The following is a 25,678-nucleotide window of genomic DNA, read 5'->3' as shown; positions in this document are numbered from 1 at the left end:
CAGGAGGTGGCTAATAGCATTCCTCTGCTTTGCCACTGGGTTATCCATCAGAAACAGCTGCTGCTCCATGGATCTGTGACACAGAGTGGCTCAGCTAACAGAGACCTGCCCTTCACGTGCTTGTTGGGATCTGTGGTGAAAGGCAAAGAATTACTTCACTGTCCTGAATTTTCACAGCTGAGTGTGTGGAAGTGCTGGCAACTGCTCTCAAAGTTCCTTCCTGTGCCAAGGAAGGCCAGTGGCCACCTCTCCATCCCAGGGGCCTTTACCCTTGGAAAAAAGCCCTGCCAGGTTTTTGTAGCACAGTGATGGTGTGGAACCCCTCAGGTATTCCTCACCTGGAGAGCAAACCTGGGGCCAAACCATCGTGTTCTTCTCCCAAACACAGGGACAGGAGACCCAGCTACACAGCAATCCCAGGGATGGCTTGGGGTTATCCAAACATTGCGGCACACATGGACAAACAGGGCGGCCTTGCCAAGCCAAACTCGCCGGAGCGCTGTGCTGGGCCTGGCCTGCTCCCAGCTGATCCCTTCAGCAGGTCCTGGGTGTCATCTGGCCAGGCCAGAGGTGCAGCTAGGGCAAAAACGAGGTGGCCACGTGGGCTGTGTCCTCACAGGGTCCCTGCGACGGCAGTTTCACTCTTGTCCTTGAGTTGTTTGTGCCTGTGCCAGGCGAGCGGCTGTGGGCCCTTTGGGCCCTTGGCCTTGCCCCCGGCTCTTGCTGTGCCCACTGCTGTGGGATGGCACCAAGGCAGCTTGGTGGATGCTTGGGATGCCTTCAGTGCCCAGAGTAAGGGTCTCAAATGCCCCAAAACAAGGGTCTCAGTGCCCCAGAATAAGGATTTCATGCACTCAGAGCTGTAAATATAAGAATCCAAAAGGGAGAAGGAAAAGATTTGTGCTGTTTGAAGACCCAGGCAGAGAGTCAGAAATTAGATTTTTTGGTAAGACTTGAACTTTGAAAGGTCGTAAAGGCTCAAAGGCACAGGAGACTGAACTCCCCCATCTCTAGACTTGTCCAAATTAACCAGTCCATGCTGCCAATTTATGGGGAGTTCAGTTGCTCTTAGAAGTGCAAAGCACTCAAAAATGGAAGGAATGTCTTTTTTTTCCCCCTCTCGGCCTGTGATAGAAAACACTTGATCTGTTTACAGAAGTCAGTCAGTTTGTGTGTACGTGTGTGCATATGTTATGGGGAGGAATGCAAATGTGTGGAAAACAGCCATCTCCTCACTGCCAAGTGTGCAATCTGCAGAGCTGCCAGTGATACTGGCTGAGAAGTTGTGTTTGGATACTTTGCTGGACCAAATTTGGATGGCTTATCCTGATGTTTTCGTGCCAATGCAAATGAGAGAAACTCCACTGGAACCCATGATGTTCCACCAGAACAGGGGATGCTCCAGGAGGGAACCAGGCCTCTTCCAGCAGGTACATTTTGGATCACGTATCTGAAATTTCTCAGTGTCTGATGGGTTTGTGTTCAGGCATTTGGTTCTAAAGGAGGTCTGTTGACAAATGCCACCCCCTCACACTGACCAAAATTAATCTGAAAAAGTCTCCTGTGTTTTTTGGTGCGTTGCACACTCTGTCAGTATTTAGTGTGTCAGGAGACACAGAAGAGATGGTGCTGTCTCCATCTTACACCTCCGAGTAAACCATGCTGATAGCCAGAATTTCCTTTCCACAGAGTACTACTGGGATGCAGACAACTTTTCATCCACTTTTCACAGAATCCCAGAATCATTCAGGTTGTAAAAGATCTCTGAGACCACCAAGTCCAGCCTGTGCCCGATCCCCACCTTGTCCCCAGCCCAGAGCACTGAGTGCCACATCCAGGCCTTCCTTGGACACCTCCAGGGATAGGGACTCCAAACCTCCCTGGGCAGCCCCTGGGACGTATCACCCACTTCTCATCTACTTTTCATCATTTTTTGAAAATGACAAAGTTTTCATCGTTTCTATCTGGCCCAAGCTGGGAATCCCAGGATGGGCAGGGAGATGGGTGCTGTTTCATTCACTGCCCAGCTCTGCTGGTCAGCTCAAGCTCCTCAGGGCCATCCCCCCTCCTTCCTCCCTAACGGGGACCATCAGCCACACCTGACCCACACTCCTGCTGTGCCAGAACAGGGGATGAGCAAGTCTCCACCACACTCCTCCTCATGAGTGATTTTGTGTTTCCACGAGAGCTCTGGGCTCCTGTGCATGCCCACATTCAGTGCTGATTGAATGCACAAAGTCTCTTTAGCTGGGGTTCCCTGAAGTGCTGCAGGCCACCAAAACAGAAGCCCTGTGGCCCAGGAGCAGGTAATGGCAGAGCCCAGCACTCATCACTGCCCTGGGCTGGGACACAAACTGCTCCAGCCCTGTCTCCTCCCCAGCCAGAGGCACATGCTCCTCATTAATGGCCACATTGCATGACTCGGGCTTTGCAGAGGAAAATAAAAACAGTGAGCTCATCACAGGGGGAAAAACACGAGTGAGAGGAATTGCTGTAAATATTTATATCTTCAGGGCCTTTAATGTGATTGCAATTTTCCCTTTCTGCATTTAAACAGCCAAGCCGTTGCTGTTTGGGACTGTATTTTTTGTTTGCAGGGTGATTTTGAAGCCCACGCGCGTGTCCCCTGTGCCAGGGCAGCCTCTGCCCCCGACACCCAGCTCTGAGCAGAGCTCAGGACTCTCACTGTCACCTCCACTGGTGCTCAGACAGCCTCTGACTCTTGGCCTGGTGTGCACAGAAAGAGCTGCCTTGTCCAGATGCACTGGAAACTGCTGGAGCAAACCCATCCTGGGGCGCGGCACTGCCGTGCCAGGGCTGGGGCTGTGCAGGGGCTCTGCTGTGGCTGTGAGGGACAGGGTCTGACGTGCCTGCTGTCGCTGCCCTCCCCCTGGAAACCTCTCTGTTGCTCTTGGATGCAGGGCTCTGGTAGCAGCCAACTGCCTGCCGAGCCCTGGATGCAAACTTTCTGCATGAAATAATGGCCTCACACCCACATAAACTGAAATGGTTTCTATGGAGAATATCCTGGACCAGGCTGCAACCTCACCCTGCTTGCTTTATTACAAACCTCCGTGAGCCATATATATATATTTATATTTTTTGAAGTTTATGACAGTGAACTATATTAACCTGCTAATATGAAAAGCATTAATGTGAAGAGCATGCGCTGGCACAGCCTTCTGGAATGAAAAAGGAAGAATGGTCTGGGAGACAGGCTGGGGGTTATCACTGCTTTGCAATGTCCCCAGGGCCTTATGCTTCACACTGGCTTTGCTTTCCAGCCTTTGTTCAGACTGTGAATTATCTGAGGCAGGATTTGTACACATGTGCAGAGGGCAGGAGGAGGAGATGCTGATTTTAGTGTGGTTGTTCAGGTGAAGCCTCAATGCTCAGAGCCAGCACTGACTGTGGCAACTGCTGGGATTAGGAGAATCAGGGATATCAGACTTTGAATTTTCTGTTGCCTCACACAGGGCAGGGGTGACCTAATGAGCAGTGTGAGTGTGGAGCTGTCATTAGGAGTGTCCCTGTGGCAGGGCTCTGGGACACCTTCTGCTGCCCCTCGGCGACAGTGGCACCCACAGGCACCCCGTGATCACAGCGTGTGGTAACAGAGGGTTCCAGCAGCACATCCTGTTGTTTTCTCCTTTGGAATTTTTTTTTTTTTTTTTTTTTTTTTGGTGACATTTGAGTTGTGCTAAAGAACAAAGTGTGAATTTATGATTCTCTTTCTCTTTAATCCTTCTAGATCATCAAAGAGCCTCCCCCACCTCCTGCAGAAGACAGCGAGGTGAGTGACACTGACCCCTGGTCTCCTCGGTGTTTAGGACAAGGTTTTGTTCAGTCTCCTCACAAAAGGTGATTAAATCTGTGAGTTCAGTGCCTCCACTGAGCAGGTGGGGAAGGAGGACAGCTCAGACAATGCCTCACTTGGTCAGAACAGCACTGCAGAGTTAGGCTGTGGTTCACACAAGGGGCAACCCTTGAGCCTGTGTTTAACTCTGAAGTTAGTGGAACCTAAACATGTGCTTAGCTGCCTCCCTGGAATGGCATGGTAATGATTTTGGTGGTTTGGGATATATAACTACCCCTGGCAGGAGCTCCCGGTGCTGAGCCCTCAGAGCACAGTTGCTGTGAGAAAAGGGAGCTCACGGTCCTTGCACTGTCTGAGGTACATTGCGAGCAGATGTAAAACCCCAGCAAAATCCTCTTGACATCAGCAGAGCTACACAAGCCAGGGAAGTTTTAGTGGAGAATAATCAACAAATGGTAAATCAACATTAAAACTCCCATCTTAACTCTGCTTACAAGCTTTAGATGAATCTTGTCACAAATGGTTAAAGCTCTGCCACCATTATTTAACAGGCTGTGCCCAGAAACATGCCCGGTTTTCCATCTGCCTCTTTCTCTGTGCTCCTGCTTTCAGCACACAATGAGTCTCTGCTTTGCTCCCAGTGTTTTCCACATGGGATTTCACTGCAGGCCCTGGGCTCTGTGCAGGGCACTCTGATGGCAATGGGAGTTTTTCCATTGACTTCACTGGGGTTTGGATCAGTTCCTCTTAAATATGCAAGTAAAATTAGATTTAGGTCTGTGCTCAGAGTGATTTGCTTGGGTAGTTTGCCTTGCTTTCTGCTTCTGGAGACAAATTCATTGCCTGCTTCAGCATGCAAGTGGAAAAGCTTGTGAAATGGTGCTGTCTGCTCTCCATGAAGCCTGGCACAGGGAGTGTGGGCTGAGCCAAGGCTCAGGAAAGCTCAGGCCTCTGCAAGGAGCAGGGATCTGGCCTCGCTTCTCCCTGCACTGTGCAGAGCAGCAGGACCCAAGGCCAGCCCTGGAATCTCCACCTTGGGGCACTTGTCCCCTTCAAAACAGGCCTGAAGCAAAGTCCGAATGAGACCCTTCCCAGACCCAAGGGGGGTTTGCATTTGGATCCAGTGCTCCCTGTGCCTCCCTCTGCAGGTACCTGGCCCGTTTCCTTAAGCAGATATTTGTTTGGGCTGTGTGAAAATCCACCAGCTTTGTCAGCTTCTGTCCTCTGAATGAAAAGGAAAATATTAACCTCAAATTGCACGTGCTTTGTTCTGCATCACACATGCCTCCAAGCCAAGAGATTCAATTGCTGAAATTAATTAAAATACATCATTCTGGAATGCTGGCTCCCTGGCCAAGAGCTGCAGGGGGAAATTACATCCCCTAAGAGGGAAGACATGCGTCACCTATAAGGAAGTCTTTTGTCAACCCAGTAAGTGCTGCAAAAGCAGAGCAGTTACTGCAAAACCATAGCTGCAGCTTGAAATTCAACTTGTCCAGGCTTTGGTTGTACCCTGAGAGGGCTCTGCACAGTGATTGAAAATTGGCATTCATTAGGACCTGTGCTTTACCTGCTGCCTCGTCAGTCCAGGAGGGGATCTGAACATTCTTTTGGGTGTTATTCTCCTCTTTGGGGACCTTGGGATGGCAGGGTTTGGTTACAATAATCATGGATTGGTTTGGGTTGGAAGGGACCTTACAGACCCTCCCATTCCACCCCTGCCATGGGCAGGGACACCTCCCACTATCCCAGGGTGCTCCAAGCCCTGTCCAGCCTGGCCTGGGACACTTCCAGGGATCCAGGGGCATCCATCTCTTCAGTGTGCCAGCTGCTCTAATGGTATCATTTCACCTGTGCTTCCCACCAGAGCACGTCCCCTAAACTCAGTTATCCCAGAGCCAACGTGCACATTTAGCAGCCAAAGGACTTTTAAAAAGGAAAATATAGTCTATACTATTTTAGTAGCTGTACAGCATCAGGGCAGTGCTCAGAAATCAGTAAGGCTTGAAGCTGTGACTTGCACTGGTTTTTCCCAGACAGAAGAGCTTCCCACTAGGGAAAAAATAGCAGGAGCTCTGACAAGATGCATTTTGTTGGTGCATTTACTCCTAGAGAGGGCTGGTCCACAGAGTGGGGCTGGCAGTAGTGTGATGTGTTCTCAGAAGGTTGAAGCCTCCAGATTTTCTTCTTTGCTCTAAACAAGTAGAAGATGGAGTTGATTTTCTACAATCCAGGTATTCGGGTGTTGGAGATATCCCCCTCCCCTGCAGGAAACCAGCAGCTGCTCCTCTCCAGCAGGAGGGATTGCTGGTCCCTTCAGCAGCAGGGTTACAGTTGGATTTTTTTCTTCTCACGAAAGTCTTGGCCAAAATAAAAAAAAACGTCAAGGAATTCTTGCATCAGCAGGTTTGGGAGCTGAGGCCCACAGGAGGAAGGAGAATGCATTACACTGGAACAACGAGGGGGAAGCAGCCTTTGCTGTCGGACCCGCCAAAGGTTTTATTGAACTCTGTTTCAGAGGCCCTTTGAGACATGTTGGAGACACTTCACTGTTGGTGAAGGAAATCATTATTGGCCAGAAACTCCCAATTAATTCATTCAGAAATTGCAAATGTTGTCAGCTCCTGCTGTGCTGCTCGGGGAGCTCGGGATGCTGAGGGTGAAGCCCAGGGAAGGACAGATGGTTTCACTTAGGAAGGATTGAGTTAATGCCAAGCGGAAGAGGTGGGTGCCTGGAGGAGCCAGGAGCACCTTTCTGGCCTGTGATTAGTCACTGAAGGTGGATTGAAACCACATTCTTCTACCTCCAGTGAACAGGAAGGCTTCTTCTAGTCCTGCTGGAGGAAGACACAGCTGCTTTTACTCCTGTGCCCCAGCACCTTTGGGCTGGGTTTATTGGAACAGCTCTGCCCAGCTCAGAGCAGAAACTCACCCAAGGCTGAAGCTGGTTCTACTATAGCAACCCATCCTCAAAATACACCAAAAAACCCCAACTGCAGGGCTCTGCATCTTCCAACAATTTGCTATTCACTCCCTGGCCCAGGCCAGAATTCTGCTGCTGTCAGTCCTGGACAGACTGGCTGCAGTCAGAGGGTGCTAAACTGGAGCCCCTCCAAGCATCCCAAGAGACACACACTGCCCTCACTGGGTTTTAGGCCCTGCCCTGTAAGCAGAGCCTAAAACCCACAGCTGGATCTATGCAGGCGCCACTTGTTCCCACAGCAGGGATCCAGGGACACAAAGCTCCCTGGAGTCTGGCAAAGCCAGGCAGGAGATCACCCACATGCCCAGAGCTTGCCCTTTCCTCATCACTCAGTCCCTTCCTTTCCCTGCTGCTCTGTCACCCAACATCCACACACATCCCTACTGTGGCACCGGAGCCAAGCCACCAACCAGCCTGTAATGGGATAATTCTTAGGTCTCTTGTCCTCTTACCCACACACAGCACAGCAAACACACACAGGGAGGTGCTGGACAGAAAGGGCCATTCAGCAGCACTGGCACCAGACCCTGAAGGTCGTTGTCACTGTCCTGGGAGGCAGCATGGACAGGAGGGACTTAACTCCCTGCTCGGCAGCTGCTGTTCAGCCAAGGGATGAAAGCCCTGTTCAGCTGGATCCACGCTGACTGTTGGGATCTGATCTCTCCCACAACATCCCTGAGGCCAGAGAATGACTAAAGGAGATTCAGCTGCTTGGAGAGCTGCTTGAACTCTCACTTATTATCATGGAATCACAGAATGGTTTGGGTTGGGAGGGTCCTTAGAGATCATTTTGTTCCACTCCCCTGCCATGGGCAGGGGACACCTTCCACTAGACCAGGTTGTTCAATTATTGCTGATCATTATTCCTTTCCAAATTGTTTTCCTTGCTCCTTCTGGAAAGCCTTGCTGGGGAGACAGCAAAACAAGCTCCAGAGAAAGGATCTGATAGGAATTTTTTGTAGACACCAAGGCAGGAAATTTATTCTGCTATTCCTGAAATGAAGCCAGGTCCCAGTGGTGTTCCAGTGCTCCTCCTTCCCTTTTACAGTGAGTTGTGGAAATATGGGAGGAGGAGAAAAGAACCTTTCGAGAGAGCATCTAAAAGAAAAAAGATGGGGCTGTTACTGGCAATAGATGAGGTGCAGGTATTACACCATGAGGGTGCGGAGTTTCATAGCCAATTTCATGTGGAATATCCAGGCAGGCCCAGTGCAGTGCAGAGGCTGTGGGAGCTGGGTTTAATCCCATCCTGGTGTGGATTCCCATGACCTTATAGGATCTCCACCTTCCTGCAGCTCGGTGTCTGAGCTCTGGAGTGGGAACAGCTCAGCATCCTTCTCTCACCAAACCCGGACCTCCCTCTCATCTGTGCACACGCAGTGCTTTGTTCTTGGAGGACTTCAGGCAGGATCTGGACCACAGATAAATGGGGAGTTTCTGTGATGATCAAGGCTGGTTTGATAAACCTTTGTGCCTCAAGGATGAGCTTGTATGAAGCTGAAGTTGTTCAAGCTGGAGAAGAGAAGATACTGGGGAGCCTTTAGAGATACCAAGGTAGCAAGCAAAACCTTCCACAGTAGGAGGAAATGTTCCCTGAGAACAGAGCAAGGTGTCCTCAAAGTGTAACAAAGCAGCTGAGAGGTGGCCATGGGATTTGGGAATGACTCCAGTGTTGGGAGAAGGGGTAGAAAGGAGTCTTGAGGACAGCTGGATTTGCCTTTGTGTTCTCTCAACTGTAGAATTCGATGACAACATCTCTCACAGAGAAATGATTGTCGTGTCGTGGCTCAGCCCTTGGTGCAGGCAGAGCTCTCTATAAATGCTGAATTCTGACAAAATTCAGGCATTGCAGAGACAACTGGGAAAATAATTATAAGGGTGGGGAGAGGGGTAAGTTGTCCAAACTTTTTTTTTTAATATCTGGCCAAATTTAGTTTGAATTCTTACCCTGAGTGGTTCAGATGTCCCTTGTGGAGCCTGAATTATCCTTGTGTTACCCACAGATGAGGTTCTCTCAGGTCAGGGTCAAAGTATCCAGAGCCTGGCCTGGCCTCTGAGATAAACACAGATCTTTGTTTTCTGCAATCCAGCACTTACGAATCTGGATCCCTGACTGTGAAATGCAGTTCTGTCCTGCTTCTTCTTATTTGTTAAAAGAAACTCTAGCTCCATCTAAAGCAGATTTTGGGGGTGGAAAGTTGCCAAGTGCTGTACAGTCAGTTTCCAGCATCCTTAAATGCACTTGAATTTTCCGGGGCTGTTTTTGAGGCTGCAGCTGGGTCAGAGCTGAAGCTCCTCAGGTACAAACGCTGGTGCAGCCACGTGTAGAAGAATACAGGTGAAGCAGGCAGGATGTGAGAATTCAGCCCTGGCTCACGGGGCAGTGAGCTGGGGATGTGGGGATGGTGGGGACTGAGTGCCTCTTCCTTCCCATTTCCCTGCTGCCTCCCTGCCCTGACCCCCCGTTTCCAGTTCCTGCAGTTCCTCACGTGTGTGGTGAGCACATTGGCCAGGAGTGTAGGACATCCCTGGTGGGGGCTTTCTGCTTGTATTGCAAAACCTCCCCTGCCCTTCCAAACATGTAAACAGACTCATTCTGCAAAAAACTTGTGACTCCTTTGTTTTTCAAGGTCCGTGTTGCCTTTCTGTGCGTGTGCTGTTGTCCTGGCTCCCAACTTGCAGTGAGGGGACTCGCAGGGCTTTTAAGGGCTTGTGGGGAAGATTTCCTAAACCTTGGTATTTCCTGTTGTGAGAAGTCCAGTCTGTGCTAAACTGAAGAGAGAGAAAGAGAATTGCTGAAGGAAAATATTTAGATGGCTTCGCTTCCAATTTGTTTTTCGGGGGTTTTTTTTCTTTCTTTTTAACAAAAAAAAAGTCCTCATGGAAAACTTCATGCAGAGATATTGAGTTCTTGGGTTGCAGCAAAGAGCCTCAGCAGCTCTGGGGCCAGAGAGAGAGGGCAGCTCTGAAGAGAAGAACCTGGTAGTTGTGACCAATTGTTACCCTTCCCTTAGATCAGGACACGTTTTGCAGCCCAATTTCTGTGTGTTTTGATAAACTGAAATGCTTTTGGTTGCCATGAAAACCGTAGTTTTTCTTGGATTTCCCTTCCCCCCCCCCCCCCCCCCCCCCCCAGTTTTTCAGTTTTCCTGATGGGGAGTTTCAATTTCAAAGTATTTTTGGCTTTCCCAGTTTTGGAAAGCTCCTAAGTTTTGGAGTTTAGCCAAATCTCTGTGAAAAATTAAAGAAAGAAGAAGAAAAAGGAGAGAGAGACCACTTTTCTTTTCTCTCCACGTTTTTCACAGGAAATACTTCACGTTTTTGATGAACTCTGCTTTTCTGCTTTGCCAGTTCACAGCCTGAACTGTAGAAATTAAAGGGAAAAGCACTGTAAGAGCTCCACATACACTCTGACCCTACAAAGTGCAACAGAGAATTTAAAATACCTTGACTCTCACTAGAGCTTTAGCAGACTCATTTTAAATACACTTAAGGAAATGTTCTTGATCTGTTAATTTGCCCGTATCTGAATGTCACCATGAGGTGTTGAGCACGTTTGGCTCTGTGGTTGGGGATGTGCCTGCAATGAGCAAGGGCAGGACACAGAATTGAAATCTCATTTTTCACACAGGGCCTGACTTTCTCTGGCAGGAGAAAGGACTCCCTGAAGCCACATGGACTTCCATGGGCAGCTGCCCCAGCCGAGGCACAGGTTCATTACAGGAGCTAATTCCATTCCTGTGATTTTTCCATGAGACTTTTCCATCCTATTCCTCTTGGCCAGCTCCTGTCAATAAACCTGGGCATTCCCAGTGGGGTTTTTTCCGAAGGTACCCCGAGTTTGCCATCACTCAGGAGAAAATTTACTCATTTTTTTACTCTTTCCCTCCATCCTGTGAGGCCTGAACTCCAATATGGGGATTTACCTGGGCTCTGGAGGGTCCCTGCAGCACAGGGAGCCACGAGCAGCAGCTGCCTCTCCCAGTCCCAGGTGAAGGGAAGGGGTGGCAGAGGTGAAAAATACCAAAGTCTCATTCTTGCTGGAGCTGGATGGTACCTTTCAAGTGGTTGTGTTTATATCACGAAACATTGTCCTTTCATGAGAGTACATCCTCTGGAAAGCAACAGGGAGAGACCAGAACCTTGCCTGCCCTGCAGGCTCAGAGGACAATGCTGCCTGGGACTTTTAATTCTTCTCCATCCCTGTCATTTTCCCTGACAGTGCCACCCCTTGTTTTGCAGGAGGAAGATGATGATGGTCTGCCAAAGAAGAAGTGGCCAACAGTCGATGCCTCTTACTATGGTGGGCGAGGAGTGGGCGGCATCAAACGGATGGAGGTGAGGAGATCCCAGCTCAGAGGTCAGATCTGGGCTGGGGACTGGGCTGTGACGTCCCCCTGCAATCTACCCAGGAGGGAACCCAGGAGACAGGCACAAACTTCTTTAGGCTTTTTTGGTACATCTGAGTCCCGATCATTTTTGTATGGGAATATTTGAGAGCCAAACACAGATTTCTGAAGTTTGGGAGTATCTTTTTCCTCTAATCCAGCAACGTCCAGGCCCATGCCTGGGATACAGGGGCAGCGCTGCCACACAAATTACAAAGACATGGGTTTAGTTTTTCTGAAAACCTTCCCCATTCTCACGTTTCTCATAAACCACCACAAAGGACAAGTTCAAAATTTGGGCTGCAGTCTAGAAACAAACCTCACAGCCTGTGCATTGCTCTTCAGCTTGGATCTGGGCACTGGGAAAACACAGGCAGGGCTCTGCTCTTGCAGCAGGGGTGTGACTGCAGCAGGTGACAGGGCCTGATCCCTCTTTCCAGGTGCGCTGGGGAGAAAAGGGCTCCACGGAGGAAGGTGCTAAGTTAGAGAAGGCCAAGAACGCCAGGGTCAAGATGCCAGAGCAGGAATACGAGTTCCCTGAGCCCAGGAACCTCGGGAGCAACATGCGCCAGCCCTCGTCCCCTCGGAAGTGGTACTCCCCCATCAAGGTGAGTCCAGCCCTGCCTGGTGCTGCCTGGGATGTGTGCAGGAGATCTTTTTGTCATGATATGTGTTCACATCCAAGGCTCAGCTCTGCCCACAAACCCCTGATCCCAAGTGCTGCTGGAGTGGCTGTGCCTGAGGGAGCCCCCTGAACGTGTGCCTGGGGAAGTGCTGTGGGAAGGAGCCATGTGGGGCAATGGGAGTTTCCCACCTGGTTGGTCAGGTTTGGGAGTTGTGCTGCTTTCTTAGACCAGAACAGGATCCTGATCTCTTCTTGAATGGCAGCTTCTGGGAAGTGCTCACAGGGTGCAAAGGTCTACACTGCACATTCCCTGAGATGTCGGGAATAAACAGGATCTTCTCCAAAAATTATTAAGGGATTGAAGCATCTCTTGTGTGAGGAAAGCCTGTGGGAGCTGGGCCTGTTCAGTCTGGAGAAGACTGGAGGGACTCTCATTAATGCATACAAATGTCTCAAAGGGGTGTCAGGATGGTGCCAGACTCTTTCCATTGGTGCCCAGTGACAGGACAAGGACATAACCTAAACCACAAGATTTTCAACTCAACAGGAGGAAGAACTTCTTTCCACGGAGGGTGGCAGAGCCCTGGAACAGCTGCCCAGGGAGGAGTCTCCCTGTCTGGAGACATTCCAAACCCACCTGGATGTATCCCTGTGTCACCTGCTCCAGGTGCCCCTGCCTGGCAGGGGGTTGGACTGGATGCTCTCCAGAGGTCCCTTCCAACCCAACAATTCTATGATTCTTTCCTTAGAAAGAGGGGAGAAAGGAGGAAGAAAATTCCTGCTGGATGTGTCCAGGAGAGGTTGAATCTTGTGGATAAGAGGAGCAGAGCACACAGATCATGGACTGCATTAGCCAGGCATGGTATGAGGGCATTCCAGTGTCAGAGAGCTGATCTCTTGCCTCCAGGACAAATTCAGCTGTTCTCAGGAAAGGAGGGCAGTTTAACAACTGTGTGACTTCTCTAATGAACAGGAAAAAAATAATTCCACATTCCTGTTTCTCAGGTTTAACTCTTTTGGGAAATGCTGACACTTCTCTTCAGTCCAGGGTATTTGTAGTTATCAGGCCCAGAAAAGACTGAGAACACCCAATTCATATCCAAGTACAAACCTTGCACCTCTGGAGCTTGGGTCTGAAGAGCAGAGGTGCTGGTTTAGGGTCTTCAAATCCCTCCACGGGCAATTAACCTGCAACGAGGGTGTGTGTAGCACACGCAGTAAATAAACCTTTCAGTGTAGAGAGCTTGCCTTAAACTTGATGCTGGGGAATGAGAAAGTGCCTCTCTGATGGAAAACAGAGGCTTCACTGTCCTGTTTCCTTCCTGGCCAGCAGCAGCCAGTGGGGTCAGACAAAAGCTGTGAGCCAGGCTGGAGATGTCCCACCCTGCAGAGCACTCGGGGCTCCCTGCACTGCCTCTGGTTACTGACCTGCTCCAGGTGGTGCCCACAGGAGCCAGGGCAGTGTCTGGGCTCTCCTCAGTCCCTGATCTTGCAGCTGGTTCAAATCCAGGGGTAGAAATGGCAGGGATGCTCAGGGGAGCCAGGGTGGTTTCCGGAGGATGCAGAAACATGAACTTCCTTGAAAACTCGGTCCAGCACCTTCTCTCTTTCCCCCCTGGAAGATTATCGTCTCATAAACAGAGCCTCCCAGCAAGTCGTTTGCAGTTGTGTTGTAATGACTTCAGCATGTGTCGGCGAAGGTTGTTCCTTCCCACAGTGGGACAGGTTGGAGGCAGCGGTGCCGGCTCCGCGTGGGGAGCGCAGCACACCCCAGCCCCCGGGGCTGCCCTGTGCTCCTGAAGGAGCTGCGTTGTCACGGTGCTTCAGCGCGCCTGGGAAACGCACCAGGCCCACCTGGGAGCTTCTCCCTGCTCCTGGAAATCGCCTCATCCAGCCAAGACACAGCGCCGTCGGATTTTGTAACTGAGCTGCCAGAAACACTGATTTTAGGACAAAGAGCCCCAAATACTTGTTCAGGCAGCTGGAACCATGTGGGTGCAACTACCTGAGCTCATTCCTTGAGAGCTGGGTCCTTTCCCACAGAAGATTCTGCTGAGCTTCTCCCCTTGCCCAGTTGATGCTGTTGGATCACAGCCCCAGGAGACTTCCAGTGAATTTTCAGGTTTGTTGCAGGTCTGTGTCCAGGACAGAAATTCTCCAAAGTTCAAGAGAGGCTTGGAGAGAAGATTCAATGTATATAGGGCTGAGGTTCAGTGCTGACTCTGGAATAGCTTTTGCTTCATAACAACAAGAATTCAGTTATAAGGGCGCCTGCAAATGTTAGGAGCATCTCATGGGTGATATATATTCTTAATTCCTTTAGAAATAGCTCTCTTATCTACCATTCCAATTGTATACAGGATAGAGACAGTTCCAATCCAAAACCCTGTATTCAAATACTCCCAAAACTTTGGAGTGTTCCACATCTGGATAGTATTTAGCAGCCTGGACCAGAATTTACCTAATTATTAATTGCCACCACACCCCTCACTGAGCTGCACCCAAAAAATGTATGGAGACAGGATAGCTGTCTCCGACACTTTCCTCATGGACAATCATCAGCACTCACCAAACCCAGGAACGGTCATTCCTGTGAAGCAGAGTCCTGCTGTTGCTCTCCCTGGGCAGTAAGGAATTAGCAAAATTGGCAAAATTCATCAACAGTCTTGGCAGAAAGTCGTGTCCTGGAGGTGTGAGCACAGGAGATGGATTTGCAGGGAAGCTCTCCTGGAGCCGTGGCAGGCAGGGAAGGTGGGAACAGCCCGTGAGCTGCCTGGGGCTGGACCCTCAGCCAGGGCAGCACTGGCTGGGATCCATCCTGCTTTGTCCAGTCTGGGTTTTAAAATAACAGAGAGGCTCCCACCACTTCTGGGGGGAACATTTCACAGATGCCCAGACCTCACCCATAGGAAATGTCTCAGCTTGAATTTTCCCTCATCCCCATGCTCCAAGTGCACTGTGGTTAAAGAGGTGTTAAATTTCCACCCCCTCCACTGGGCTGGTTGAAGCAGCCCTTTGGGAAGCAGATAAACATGCCTGTAACAACCTGCTTTAAAAAATCATGGTAAAGGAGAAGGGCAAGGAATTAAACTTCAGGAACAGCGAACCAAGGGTGCCTGAATCTGATACAGAGCCAGGAAATTCACATCGTCGGACCAGTCATCTTGCTGGCCACAGGCCTTCCTCAGCTGCACAAGTACCAGCCCCTGCTCAGAATGTTCTGCCTTTTATGAAGGAGTTCTTCTTCCCTCTGTTTTTCAGTCTTCCCAGAGTCATGTCTGTAAGTAGGTAGACAGCTGAGAGTGGATAGATTGGGGTTTTTTTAATGCTCCAGAGATTTATTTGCTACCAAATGTGGCTACTGACACTTAACAGATTGGGGTTATTATTGTTGTTATTCTGATTTGCTGCTCTTACTTCTCAGCACAGTGCCAACTGGATTATCCTGCTTTTAAAATGTCATTTCAACTGTTTGAAAAGTCAGTGCAGATAATCCAAGGGGAATGACAAATCCGAAAACTTCTTAAGAAACTCGCCAAACCCGCGGTTCATCTGACAGGGAGGGGCAGCACAAAACATAGATGGAAGTGAATCAGAGAGTCATGGAATCATTAAGTTTGGAAAGATCCTCAAGTCCAGCCATCCATCCAGCACCACCACCATGTTCACCACGAAACCACGTCCCTGAGTGCCACATCCACACGTTTTTTGAATGCTCCCAGGAATGGGGACTCCACCACTGCCCTGGGCAGCCTGGGCCAGGCCTTTCCAACCCTTGCAGTGAAGAAATTTTTCCCACCATCCAAGCTGAACCTCCCTGAGCACAACCCAAGGCCATTTCCCCTCATCCTGTCACTTGTTACCCAGAACAAGAGACTGATCCCCACCTGGCTACAACCTAAGGCTGAAGCAACAAGTGGTGCTCTCCAGAGGAAACCTCAGGTGAATCCCATGTGGAGGCCACTCCAGCATTTCCTGGGCCGCGTGTCCCTGGCAGTTCTCCAGCCTTTGTCCCTCCTGTCTCCATCACACAAAGCTGCCATGGCACAGCAGCCTGGCCAGAGAGGCCCAAGTGCAGCTTGGGTTTACAGACAGCTCCAAAAGAGCCTCTGCCTGACACCAGCAGGTCTGAGGAGCACCGAGGTAACTCAGAGTCAATGCAGTGTTGAATTAACTGTGAATGCAGAGGAAATTCCATGGCTGGAACTGTGCCCTCCTTCATTTTTCATCTGCTCCGACTGTTTCTTCTCTCTGGGCTTCAGATCTAGCAGGACTCAAGGCTTTATTTGCCTTCAGACCTTTCTTTTTTCTCCAAGTGACCTCGTGCTTCAACTGCAGAGGAGTTCCAGACACGGAGACACGGCCCATCCATGGAGAGCACAGGAGGGTTTTTGTTTCCAAGTGAAGGCATTGCCGTTTCATTTCTTCAGCCATCATCCTTTCCGTGATGCACACTCCCTCTCTTCCACCCAGATGTCTCAGGCAGACCCTGAGGCTCCCAAAGATGGAGCTCTTGGCTTTTCCCAAGAAATCTTGGTAGGCTCTTGGAAAATGGGACTGCAGAGTAAAAAGGAATTTTTTTTGTTCCATGGAAAGTTGTTGCTTTGCCTCTGGTTTCCTAAAGGAGAAATGGAGGAAAAAGGTACTTATTTCTTAAGCTGTCAGAGTGGACAGGAGATCAAGAGCTTCAACCAGCTCTGCTGTAGAGGAAAGATGGATTGGAACAGAAGGAAGGGATGGGTTCCCTCAGGTCTAAGGAGTTCTGCTGTCCAAATGCAGAAGAATCTGACAGAGAAGCTTCTTGCTTATTCTCCTTTGAGAATAACAGACTTTCCTGGCTCTCACCTTAGGAAGTCTTTTCTCCATATCCTATGGAAACAAGTTCTATGCAGTCATTCTACGTGTCTGCCTCCACCCATGTGTCCCTCCAACTCCCAAATAAGCTTTGAACCATTGGCTGAACACACACACTGGTTGAGGAGCAGAGATCCCAGAGAGGATTATGGCCCTGATGGTTCCTTGGAAAGGGAAGAGAAGGACTCTGCCCCCATGAAAGGGAGTCTTTAGTTCGACACCAGAGACCTGGGGTCACAAAGGACCTTCCAAACACCCTGAGTGCCAAGTCTGGCCCTCACAGACCCCAAAGTGGACACAGCCAGACCAGGCCCTCAGGAAAATCTGCTGCCTTACTCCAAATTAAGATCCTCACTCTTTCCCCACTCCCTCTGCAACATCCAGCTCACATTTCCATTTGTTAATCCTGTCCCACAATAGTTACACAAGGCATTTCTGCTAGCACAAGAGTTCTGTAGTCTTTATTTCTGGGAAAGATTTATCAGACAGGAATTCCTGGATCCAGTCAGGAGTTGGTCTTTGGGTTTGATGGTCTTACCTGCAGAAAACAGTTTTGTACCAAGGGACAGCTTTGTACATTCTCAGAGCAGCTTATCTCTGCAGGTATAGTGAAGTTTGCTAGTAGGGGTTTTGCTCCTGGTTCCTGCTCTAATATCACAGCACTCAGGGCATTTGGACCAGTACTCATGGAAACATTAATAAATACTGTCTGCTGTCAACCCTCTCCAAAAATGCCTACAAATCTCAGGGTACTGAGTTCTTCACAGACCGGGGGTCAAATGAAGGGAGTGTGAAGAGAGTTCGATGAAATAATCTTGACTCGTGACCTGTCTGGAGCCTTGCCCTGAGGCAGCCAAGGTGTGCCCCCATGCAAACCCTCCCGCAGCTCTCCCAGGAGCTGAGTCCAGTTAGGAAAGGAAACCCTGGCTGGTTGGAGTGGGGATAGAGCAGGAATCCTTCAGCAGCAGATGGATGTTTCAGAGCAGATGATTTGGTGAATATTTCTGCATTGCAGAGCCCTGGGCTGCTCGTTCTGGCCTCGTTCAGCTCATTTGGGGAGTACCCTCAGGCTTGGCTGCTGAATTCCAGTCAGGGATAAATGCTTGGGCTGCACTGCAGGGAATGGCAGGGAGGGTCTGACCACACATGAGCCAAACTCTGTCTGCAAGAGGTTTTCAACACGTTGGGTTTTGAGCAGACCTCACCCAGGTCTGTGCCGGTGCACACGTGTGTGTCTGGGTGTGTGGGGTGTGAGACCACCCAGCGAGGGGACAGCTGCTGCCTCTGAGCTCAGCGTGGGGCTGGAGGGCTTGGAAAGAGAGGTGCTACTGCCTGGAAAAGGTGCAAACGTGGGCTGCCGCATGGGGAGGGCCTGGGGAGCCTGGGTGAGCCCTCTCTTGGTGGCTGCCAGGAAGGATGACCTGGCCACCACACCGCCCCTGGCTGGGGCTCAGCTCTCCTGGCAGGTGGGGGTTCACTCCGTTCTCCCCAGCAGAGTGTTTTGAGACATAAGTGAGATTTCTTTCTCACATGTCACAGGGGTCACCTAGGGCTGGAGAGAAGCTGCTCATCCAGAGCAGGAGGCGCAGCAGTTCGGAAAGGCATCACATGAGTTCACTGCTCGCTTTCTGCACTGATTTAACATTTTGCTGGCTGTGATGCCTGGAGCTGAGTCGGCATCAGTCTCTCTCTGAGCCCAGAAGGTGTCAGAGTCACACATTATCTTTGGAAAGGTCAGACACTGTTATCTGTCAGACATCTGAGTGCTCTTCCTTTGCACTCGCAGCGAGTTCACAGCAAGTGTCTGTGAGAGAAAACATTGTTCTCCAGCATTTCTACAGGCACTGGAAATGATGGGGTAAAACCTGTTGGGTCCAAGTGCTGGTCCCTGCACTGCACTTTGCCCAGAGCATAACAAACACCCTGTTTCCTTTCATTCCAGGGGAAGCTGGACGCCCTCTGGGTCCTGCTGCGGAAAGGATACGACCGCGTGTCCGTGATGCGTCCCCAGCCAGGAGACAAGGTACCAGCGCCTCCAAACCCTTCCTTCCAGCAGGGAACAGCAAAACCCTCTGGCTGCCTTCACCTGTGGGGCTGAAGGCAGACACTGCTGACAGCTTAGAAGCAAACTCTCAGTCACATCTGTCAGCTTTGTTTGCAAACAGTTCGTGGGGTTTGGCTGGTGTGGTTTCAAGCCTGAACTGTCCAGGTGCAGGGACAGAAATACCCCTGGAAGAGCCCAGCACAGTCTGCTCTTAGAGCACAGAGCTGCTCTCCACCAGTTACAGGAGAAATTGTAATGAGTAGTAAGGGATATTTTGACAGGACTGAGGGAATGGCTGGAGCAGTGTCAGGGGAGGTTTAGGTTGGATATCAGGATATTCTGTGATTTTCATTCGTTAAATTCCCCTCATGGTGGAAAATGTCAGTTAGATTAATGTCTTATGCAGTCAGTCACACACCCCTGACATGAATCAACAAAGAGCTTGGAGCTGTTTCAGGAATATATTTGTCCCAAAGTGTAAGTAACTGCAGCACTGTGGAGGCTTCAAGGAACTCAACTGCACATGAAACAACAGTGTAATTTTCTGGTGGAGAATCATAGGCCTGTAGCATTTGGTTCCCTGTGGGCATTTTTATTGAATACAGGACCTTTTTGTGAATTAAAAAGTTTAATATTTTATTCCTTCCCAGGGAAGATTTGCTAAAATGTCTTCACTGATTCTGATTTATGGGAGAAAAGTCGGAAACATAGAGGTTGCTGGTGCCGGGCAATTCTCCCTCAGAAACCAGGGCCTGAAGAATGCCTATTCTGTGAATCCATTTTTTGACTCAATAAGCTAAAATGACAGATGCCACTTCCATTTATGCTGGGGAGAATCCAGAGCAGTGCAACCCTCACAGTTTGCAGCAATTTCTCCTGGTGCAGCTGACAGAGGCTGCAGCCTCTGCAGTGACACATCCTTGGACTCACCCTCCTGTCCTGGAGCACAAGTACCAGCAGAATCAGCCCACACAGGCGTGATGTGACCCAGCCTTGGAGTCAATCAAGCCCTTTATGACTGATTTGTGCTGTAAAGGACCTCTGACCTGGGCACAATCTAATTTAGTGTGAAAGAGGAGCTGGCTGAAAATGCACCCAGGCTTAGAGCTGCTAAATACCGGCTCCTCTCCGGGTGACTCCTTTGTTTGGGCACTTCCCTGGGTAGATATGAAGCACTTCCAGGCCCTTCTGCAGGGTTTTCCTCTGTGTCAACAAAATGTGAGCTTGAGTGTTTGGCTTCTGTGAATAATGGTGTGTTAGGGAGCATCAAACCCCCTGCTGCTAACCACTGTCAGGTTTAAGGGAGCAGTTTGTGTTTGTCCCCTCACAGCAGTGACACAGCTCCCAGGTGATGTCCCCCCAACAGCACAGGCAAAACCAGTCTGAGAACTCACTGTAAAACACTGAAATGGCTTTCATTGGTTCACACAGCTGAAATGGCAGAATTAGTTCGGGTTTTCCCCTTTCCTGTTCAGCAAAGGTGTGTGGGTTTTGTTTCCCTACTTCAGATTCAGACTGAGGAGAAGCATCCTCAGTTCAGCTGCACGATTTCTGAGTCATCTCCCATCTTGATACAGACATTCCCATGATTTGGATGCCAATTTTAGTCTGCTCTACTTCACTTTCTCCTAGAAAGGGATTTTACTGGGCATGAGGAAGGTTGGCTTTACAAAAGCAGAGGCTTCAGTTCAAGGGACCAAGAAGGGATGAGGCAATATTGCTGTTAACTGAACTGCCAAAAACTACAGCTGTGCCTTGGGAGCCAAATTAGGCAAAAGGAAAAGCAAAAGGTTGCAAAAATAGTTGCAAAATTTGCACCTCACAGGATAAGAAGACTCTCAGCTCTCCTGGATCCCTGCCACATGCCTTTGTTCTCCTCTGTGCCACTGTTCCTCTAAGAGACATTTAAATGCATGTCCAACCTTAGGATACAAAGGCTGCCTGACTCAGGCTGTTTCAGGGCTTGTGGTTTCTCCCAGGTCAGCAAACATCAAATATTATCTCATAAAACACGTTCCTGCTTTGGTGAGCTTGGAAATCCAGGGGGAAGGTCAGTGCTGAGTTGATGGGAATGGCAGCACAGAAACATCTGCTGGTGCTGGCTGCAGCTGTCAGTGCCCTCAGAGCAGAGCCCTGGGGGACCACGAGGAGTCTGCTCTCCTTGCAAGGGAAAAAAATACCAAGGAAAAGGAGCAATTCCACAGAAAATCTTTTTAAAAATGAATCCTGTGTCTGTAGGGCCGCATTGCAGAAGAAAACGATCAGATGTTGCACTGAAATGATGGGAAATTCCTACCTGCGCAAAGAGCTGTGTGGCCAGAATCCTCCTGGAGCAGGAGCTGCTGAGGGACAGGAGGCTGCACCCAGCAGGTTTAGATGTTCCTGGAGCTGCTGAGGGACAGGAGGCTGCACCCAGCAGGTTTAGATGTTCCTGGAGCTGCTGAGGGACAGGAGGCTGCACCCAGCAGGTTTAGATGTTCCTGGAGCTGCTGAGGGACAGGAGGCTGCACCCAGCAGGTTTAGATGTTCCTGGAGCTGCTGAGGGACAGGAGGCTGCACCCAGCAGGTTTAGATGTTCCTGGAGCAGGAGATGCTGCGGGAGGACAGCCCCAGCCAGGCAGCCCTGCACATGAGCACGCAGACGCCTGGATCTCTCCCAGCCCGCTGTTCCCAGGGCAGGCTTTGCCAGGGCAGAGCTGCGAGAGGGGATTTGGCAGTGGTGAGCCCACGTGTGCATTCCTGTGGCCTCTCCCTCCAGGACCAGGAGCACAAGGACAGACTTGGTCCTCTCCAGGCTGCAGAATGCCCAGTGGCGAGCCCGGGCTCTGGGAGTGTCCAGGGGCAGGATTTGGTCCTGTTCTGTTGGGAAGCAGAGCTGGAGGAGTGCCCTCCCCAGCCTGGCAGCAAAGGGGCCCCTCAGGGCTGCTCCTGGCAGCTCCAGGTCATGGTGTGGGGACTCAGATGGTTTGGAACTCCAGCCCTGCTGCCCAGTTCAAACCCAGCCTCGCTGGGCAGGGGCTCCAGGAAGCTCCAGCAGCTGCAGCTTTGAGGTCTTGCTGCTCAGGGCAGGGCAGCTGCAGCTTTCCAGCTTTTCCCTGACTGCCCAGCTTCATCCCGATGCTGCAGGGGACCAGGTCACCCATCCCTCCCACCCCAGGTGCTCCCAGCAATGCTGGGCTCTGCTTTGTCTCCCTGGCAGGCTCCCAGAGCAGTTCCAGAGGCATCAGCTCCATTTCAGTGCAGCTGCTCCGGGTGGATTCCACAAGCTGAATAAACACCTCCGAGTTACTCAGCAACACCCCAGCAAGTCCACACTGCCAGCCCTGAACAAGCTGCCAGTGGTGGGCATGCCCTGAGAGCAAGAGAAGCAGGGGTTAGCAGAGCATCCCACAGCAACCAGCAGCCTCAAAGGGAGCCACCAGATCAAACACGGAGCCTTCTCAGGCTGGACAAATACTCAAACCCTTGCAGGCAACATGAATGGCTAGTAAAGAGGAGCTCGAATTTGCACACAGGAGCCTTTGACCATATGATATTCCTGACAGCTGCAAGGAGGAGCTGTTTTGATAGCAGTTTGTGCCTCCTTCTTTCTCCTCTCTTTCCTGAAGAAAGGGAAGCAGATTTCAGACCCAGTGCTGTCGAATGGGCTCCTTAATTCACCCACCAATTGAGATAAAAAAGTGAAGCCAGATGAAAAATAACTGAAAGGCATCTCTGTTTGCTTTGGAGCCTGGAAAGGAGTTGGACTGAGTCCCAGGGTTACATCATTTTCATATATAAGCAATCCCTTGCTATAATCAGTGACTTTATCCCCCGCCAGCGCAGGAGCTGAGCTGTTCTGAAGATTCCTTGCATAGAACAAAACACGGGTTCCACCTCAAGCCCTGCGTTGAGTAATTGCTGCTGTTTATCTGCTGCAGCCCACGCAGCTTCCAGGGATCCATGAAATTGTCAGGAAAGATGTCCCCTGCCCCGAGGGTCACATCAGGCTGGGACCAGACACTGCTGCAAGGGCAGTGACTAACGCAGTTCATGCACGTGGCAGAGATATTGTGGGCCTGAGGATTCCCGTCCTCCCCTGCTCCCTGTGACCTCAGACAGTCCCTTGTCTTTGCCTCTTGCCTGGTCATGTCCCGGGCCCTTTAATGAAGGTGGGGATGCCTTGTCCTGGGGCTGTTCCCTCACTGCAGCAGGTACAGCCCTCACTGGGCAGGGAGCGTGGGATCCAGGGTTGGATGGGTTTGGAGGCAGAGCTGAGACCTCTCCAAGGAGAACGGCTCCAAGGGAAGGGATCCCTGCCCACAGCAGGACCCCAACCCCCTGCAAAGCTCCAGTGTCCCCAGCAGCAGCAGGACACTGTCATTGCTCCTGCAGCCCCTGCCAGCCCCTGACTGCCCCAGCAGGAACAAACCAGGGAGCAAACCTTGATCTGGTGTGCAGGGGGCTTTTAACAACTCATCTCTGAGCCCAGAACAAAAGGAAAAGACAGGGATGCTCAGGACCTGTTTTGAAGTGCACCCAGAGAGGCTGAGATGCACAAAGAGATAATGAAATTCTGGGTTTTGGAGTCAGACCTGGGGATAGAGGGTCTGAGGTTACCAACAGACACAGATGGTTCCAATAAGGCAAGGAAGTGAGATCACATGGGATTCCTGTGGTCTTCTCACATTTTCAAGAGACTAGGTTTGCATTCTTGTCAGCATTAATGAGGTTATTTTTACATTGGAAACATCATCAGAGAGAGGTGATGTAAAAATATATACATTTTTTAGAGAACTTTATCACTTTTGTAATGGAATACAGGAATGCTTATTTGTGCAAATTGCTCACAGGACCCAAACAATTCGTGCTTCTCTGGAATGCCAGTTGCACTTCCTTGATAAATGTTGTTCTGTCAGGAATTTATGAGATTATCAAAATGTGTTTCAAGCTCAGACTTGGCCAGGAACTCTTCAATCAGGGAGCAAACTGTGTTTTAAATTGTTCTTGTATTGCATTAGTTGTGGTTTTGTTTTGTGCTTGAATAGGTGAATATAGATCTAGAAGGGTATAAATAGAGGAAAAGTGTAACGAAGCCATGTGTAATTATGTGTAAAGATGTATCCTACCTGAATTAATGAAGATTGAGGGAGAAGAGGTTTTTTTTGGAAGTTTACTGGTGGAATCACACCACGGTGGGTCCCAGTGCCAGGGCTCTGGTACAGATTGTGGTTGGTTGTGATGAGAGCGTGAGGCCACCAAATACATGAAAATGTCCCCATTAAAGTAATGACAATTGTTCTTTTCTCTAGGAAAGGAAAATGTGTGTGTGCATGTGCTGACATAAAAATTGGTCTTTATATAAACAGAGCAGTCAGAGTAAGAAATCAGACATTTACAGCCAAACTTCCTGAGCCTTCACCACGGAAAAGCACCGTGGAGAAGGAGAGCTCTGCTAATTGCACGGTAACATTTCCTTCTTCTCTGTCCTTTCTTATGTCTTTGAATGACCCTTAATCTGCTGCAATAATGGGGTGTTTCAGAGAGGGATTAGCACTGGCTGCTGCACCACCTGAGGAATTTGCGTGTCTCTATTTCTGGCAAATTCAACCCCTTGGAAAATCAGGTCTGCCTTCCTTGACTTTCCCTGTCTGATGGAGAATGCTGTGTGCTTGCAAAGACCAGTCTGGGAAATAACTCGTTGTCTCTCACTCCCCACACAGAGCTGAAATGCAGGGAAATTCAATCTGAGCTGAAAGGATTGGGGCAGTGCTGCCACACACCCCGGGGCTCCGTTCACTGTGGTGGTGTGTTCCTGTGCTCCATCGTGCCAGGAGCTGTCCAGGTGTAAATTAAACCAGGAATTCAGCCTTATCCGAGGCAAGGGAGAAGAGAAAGTGTAGGCAGCTACAGGGAGAACCACTGGGACACTGTGGTGGTACTAATTCATCTGAACTCTAAACAGGGGATCTGTGAGAGCAGCTGGAATATTCTGTTAATGTAGTTCAAATCCTCCCCTAACCACAAGGAACAGTTTTTCTTGCTGGTTCATTTTCCCATGCACAGCTCCCATGCAGCGTCCAAAGAGGAAATTAGGAGGAAATTCTTCCCTGTGAGGGTGGGGAGGCCCTGGGACAGGTTTCCCAGAGCAGTTGTGGCTGCCCCTGGATCCCTGGAAGTGCCCAAGGCCAGGCTGGATGGGGCTTGGAGCAGCCTGGCACAGTGGAAGGTGTCCCTGCCCATGGCAGGGGTGGCACTGGGCCTTAAGGTCTTTGCAGCCCATCCCATGGCTCTGTGAAGTGAGTTCTCTGAAACCATGAAATGTGTTTTATTATCAAGTGGCCACAGTGAAGGGTGATGTATGGCCAGGTATTCCTGATTAATGAGGAACATCACAAAGCACACAAGCAAAATCTGTCACCCTGGAAAATCCCCTGGCTCCTGCCTTATTTTGAATTAGGAGCCTATTTTAGAGATTAAATTCAGATATAAGGTAATTGTCTGACTTCAGTGTCATGAATGGAAACCTCCTCCCAAAACAAAGAGCAGAAACCAGGAGATAGGATTACAAATCCCCCTGGTTTAAACACCAGACACGGTCCCTTTGCAGCCCTGAGAGTAAAACCAGCTGTGCAGCCCCCCAGGTCACCCCTGCACATGTCCATGTGGCCACTGCTGTCCCTGCAGACCCAAAGCCACCCAGGCACTAACAAGGAGCTGCTGTTTAACCCATCCTTAGGTCCCAGCTGACAGATTTCTCCTGACAGGCAGCAGAGCCTGAGAACCAAACCGTAACCTTTCCACACGTTCTGTTGCAGTGTGGTTTTCCATTAACAGCCATGGAAAAGTTAACCTAAACATTAGCTCTTTTTCCTGGAACTAACAGCTCCAAAGCCAAAACCCTGGGATCTGCTGCTCAGCCTGCAGAGTGCTCAGGGCTGGGGGGAATGAGGCAGAGCTGGCCCTTGAGCTCCTGAGGCAGCTCCTG

At 50.1% G+C, this 25,678-nt stretch overlaps 1 protein-coding gene across 1 annotated transcript in view; it reads left to right on the top strand.

Annotated features, from left to right (window-relative positions):
* Positions 1-25,678, top strand: part of ANTXR1 (ANTXR cell adhesion molecule 1) — an 82,290-nt gene that overhangs the window by 43,918 nt on the left and 12,694 nt on the right. Inside the window, exons 14-17 of the mRNA XM_032091957.1 lie at positions 3,752-3,793; positions 11,043-11,138; positions 11,629-11,796; positions 18,610-18,690. Coding sequence (XP_031947848.1) covers positions 3,752-3,793; positions 11,043-11,138; positions 11,629-11,796; positions 18,610-18,690 — 387 coding nt within the window. The remainder of the gene's footprint in view (positions 1-3,751; positions 3,794-11,042; positions 11,139-11,628; positions 11,797-18,609; positions 18,691-25,678) is intronic.

Source organism: Corvus moneduloides, chromosome 27, assembly GCF_009650955.1.
Source record: "Corvus moneduloides isolate bCorMon1 chromosome 27, bCorMon1.pri, whole genome shotgun sequence".
In the NCBI taxonomy this organism is placed as follows: Eukaryota; Metazoa; Chordata; class Aves; order Passeriformes; family Corvidae; genus Corvus; species Corvus moneduloides.
The sequence above is the reverse complement of the archived record's forward strand: the minus strand, read 5'-3'. Positions and strand labels throughout refer to the sequence as shown.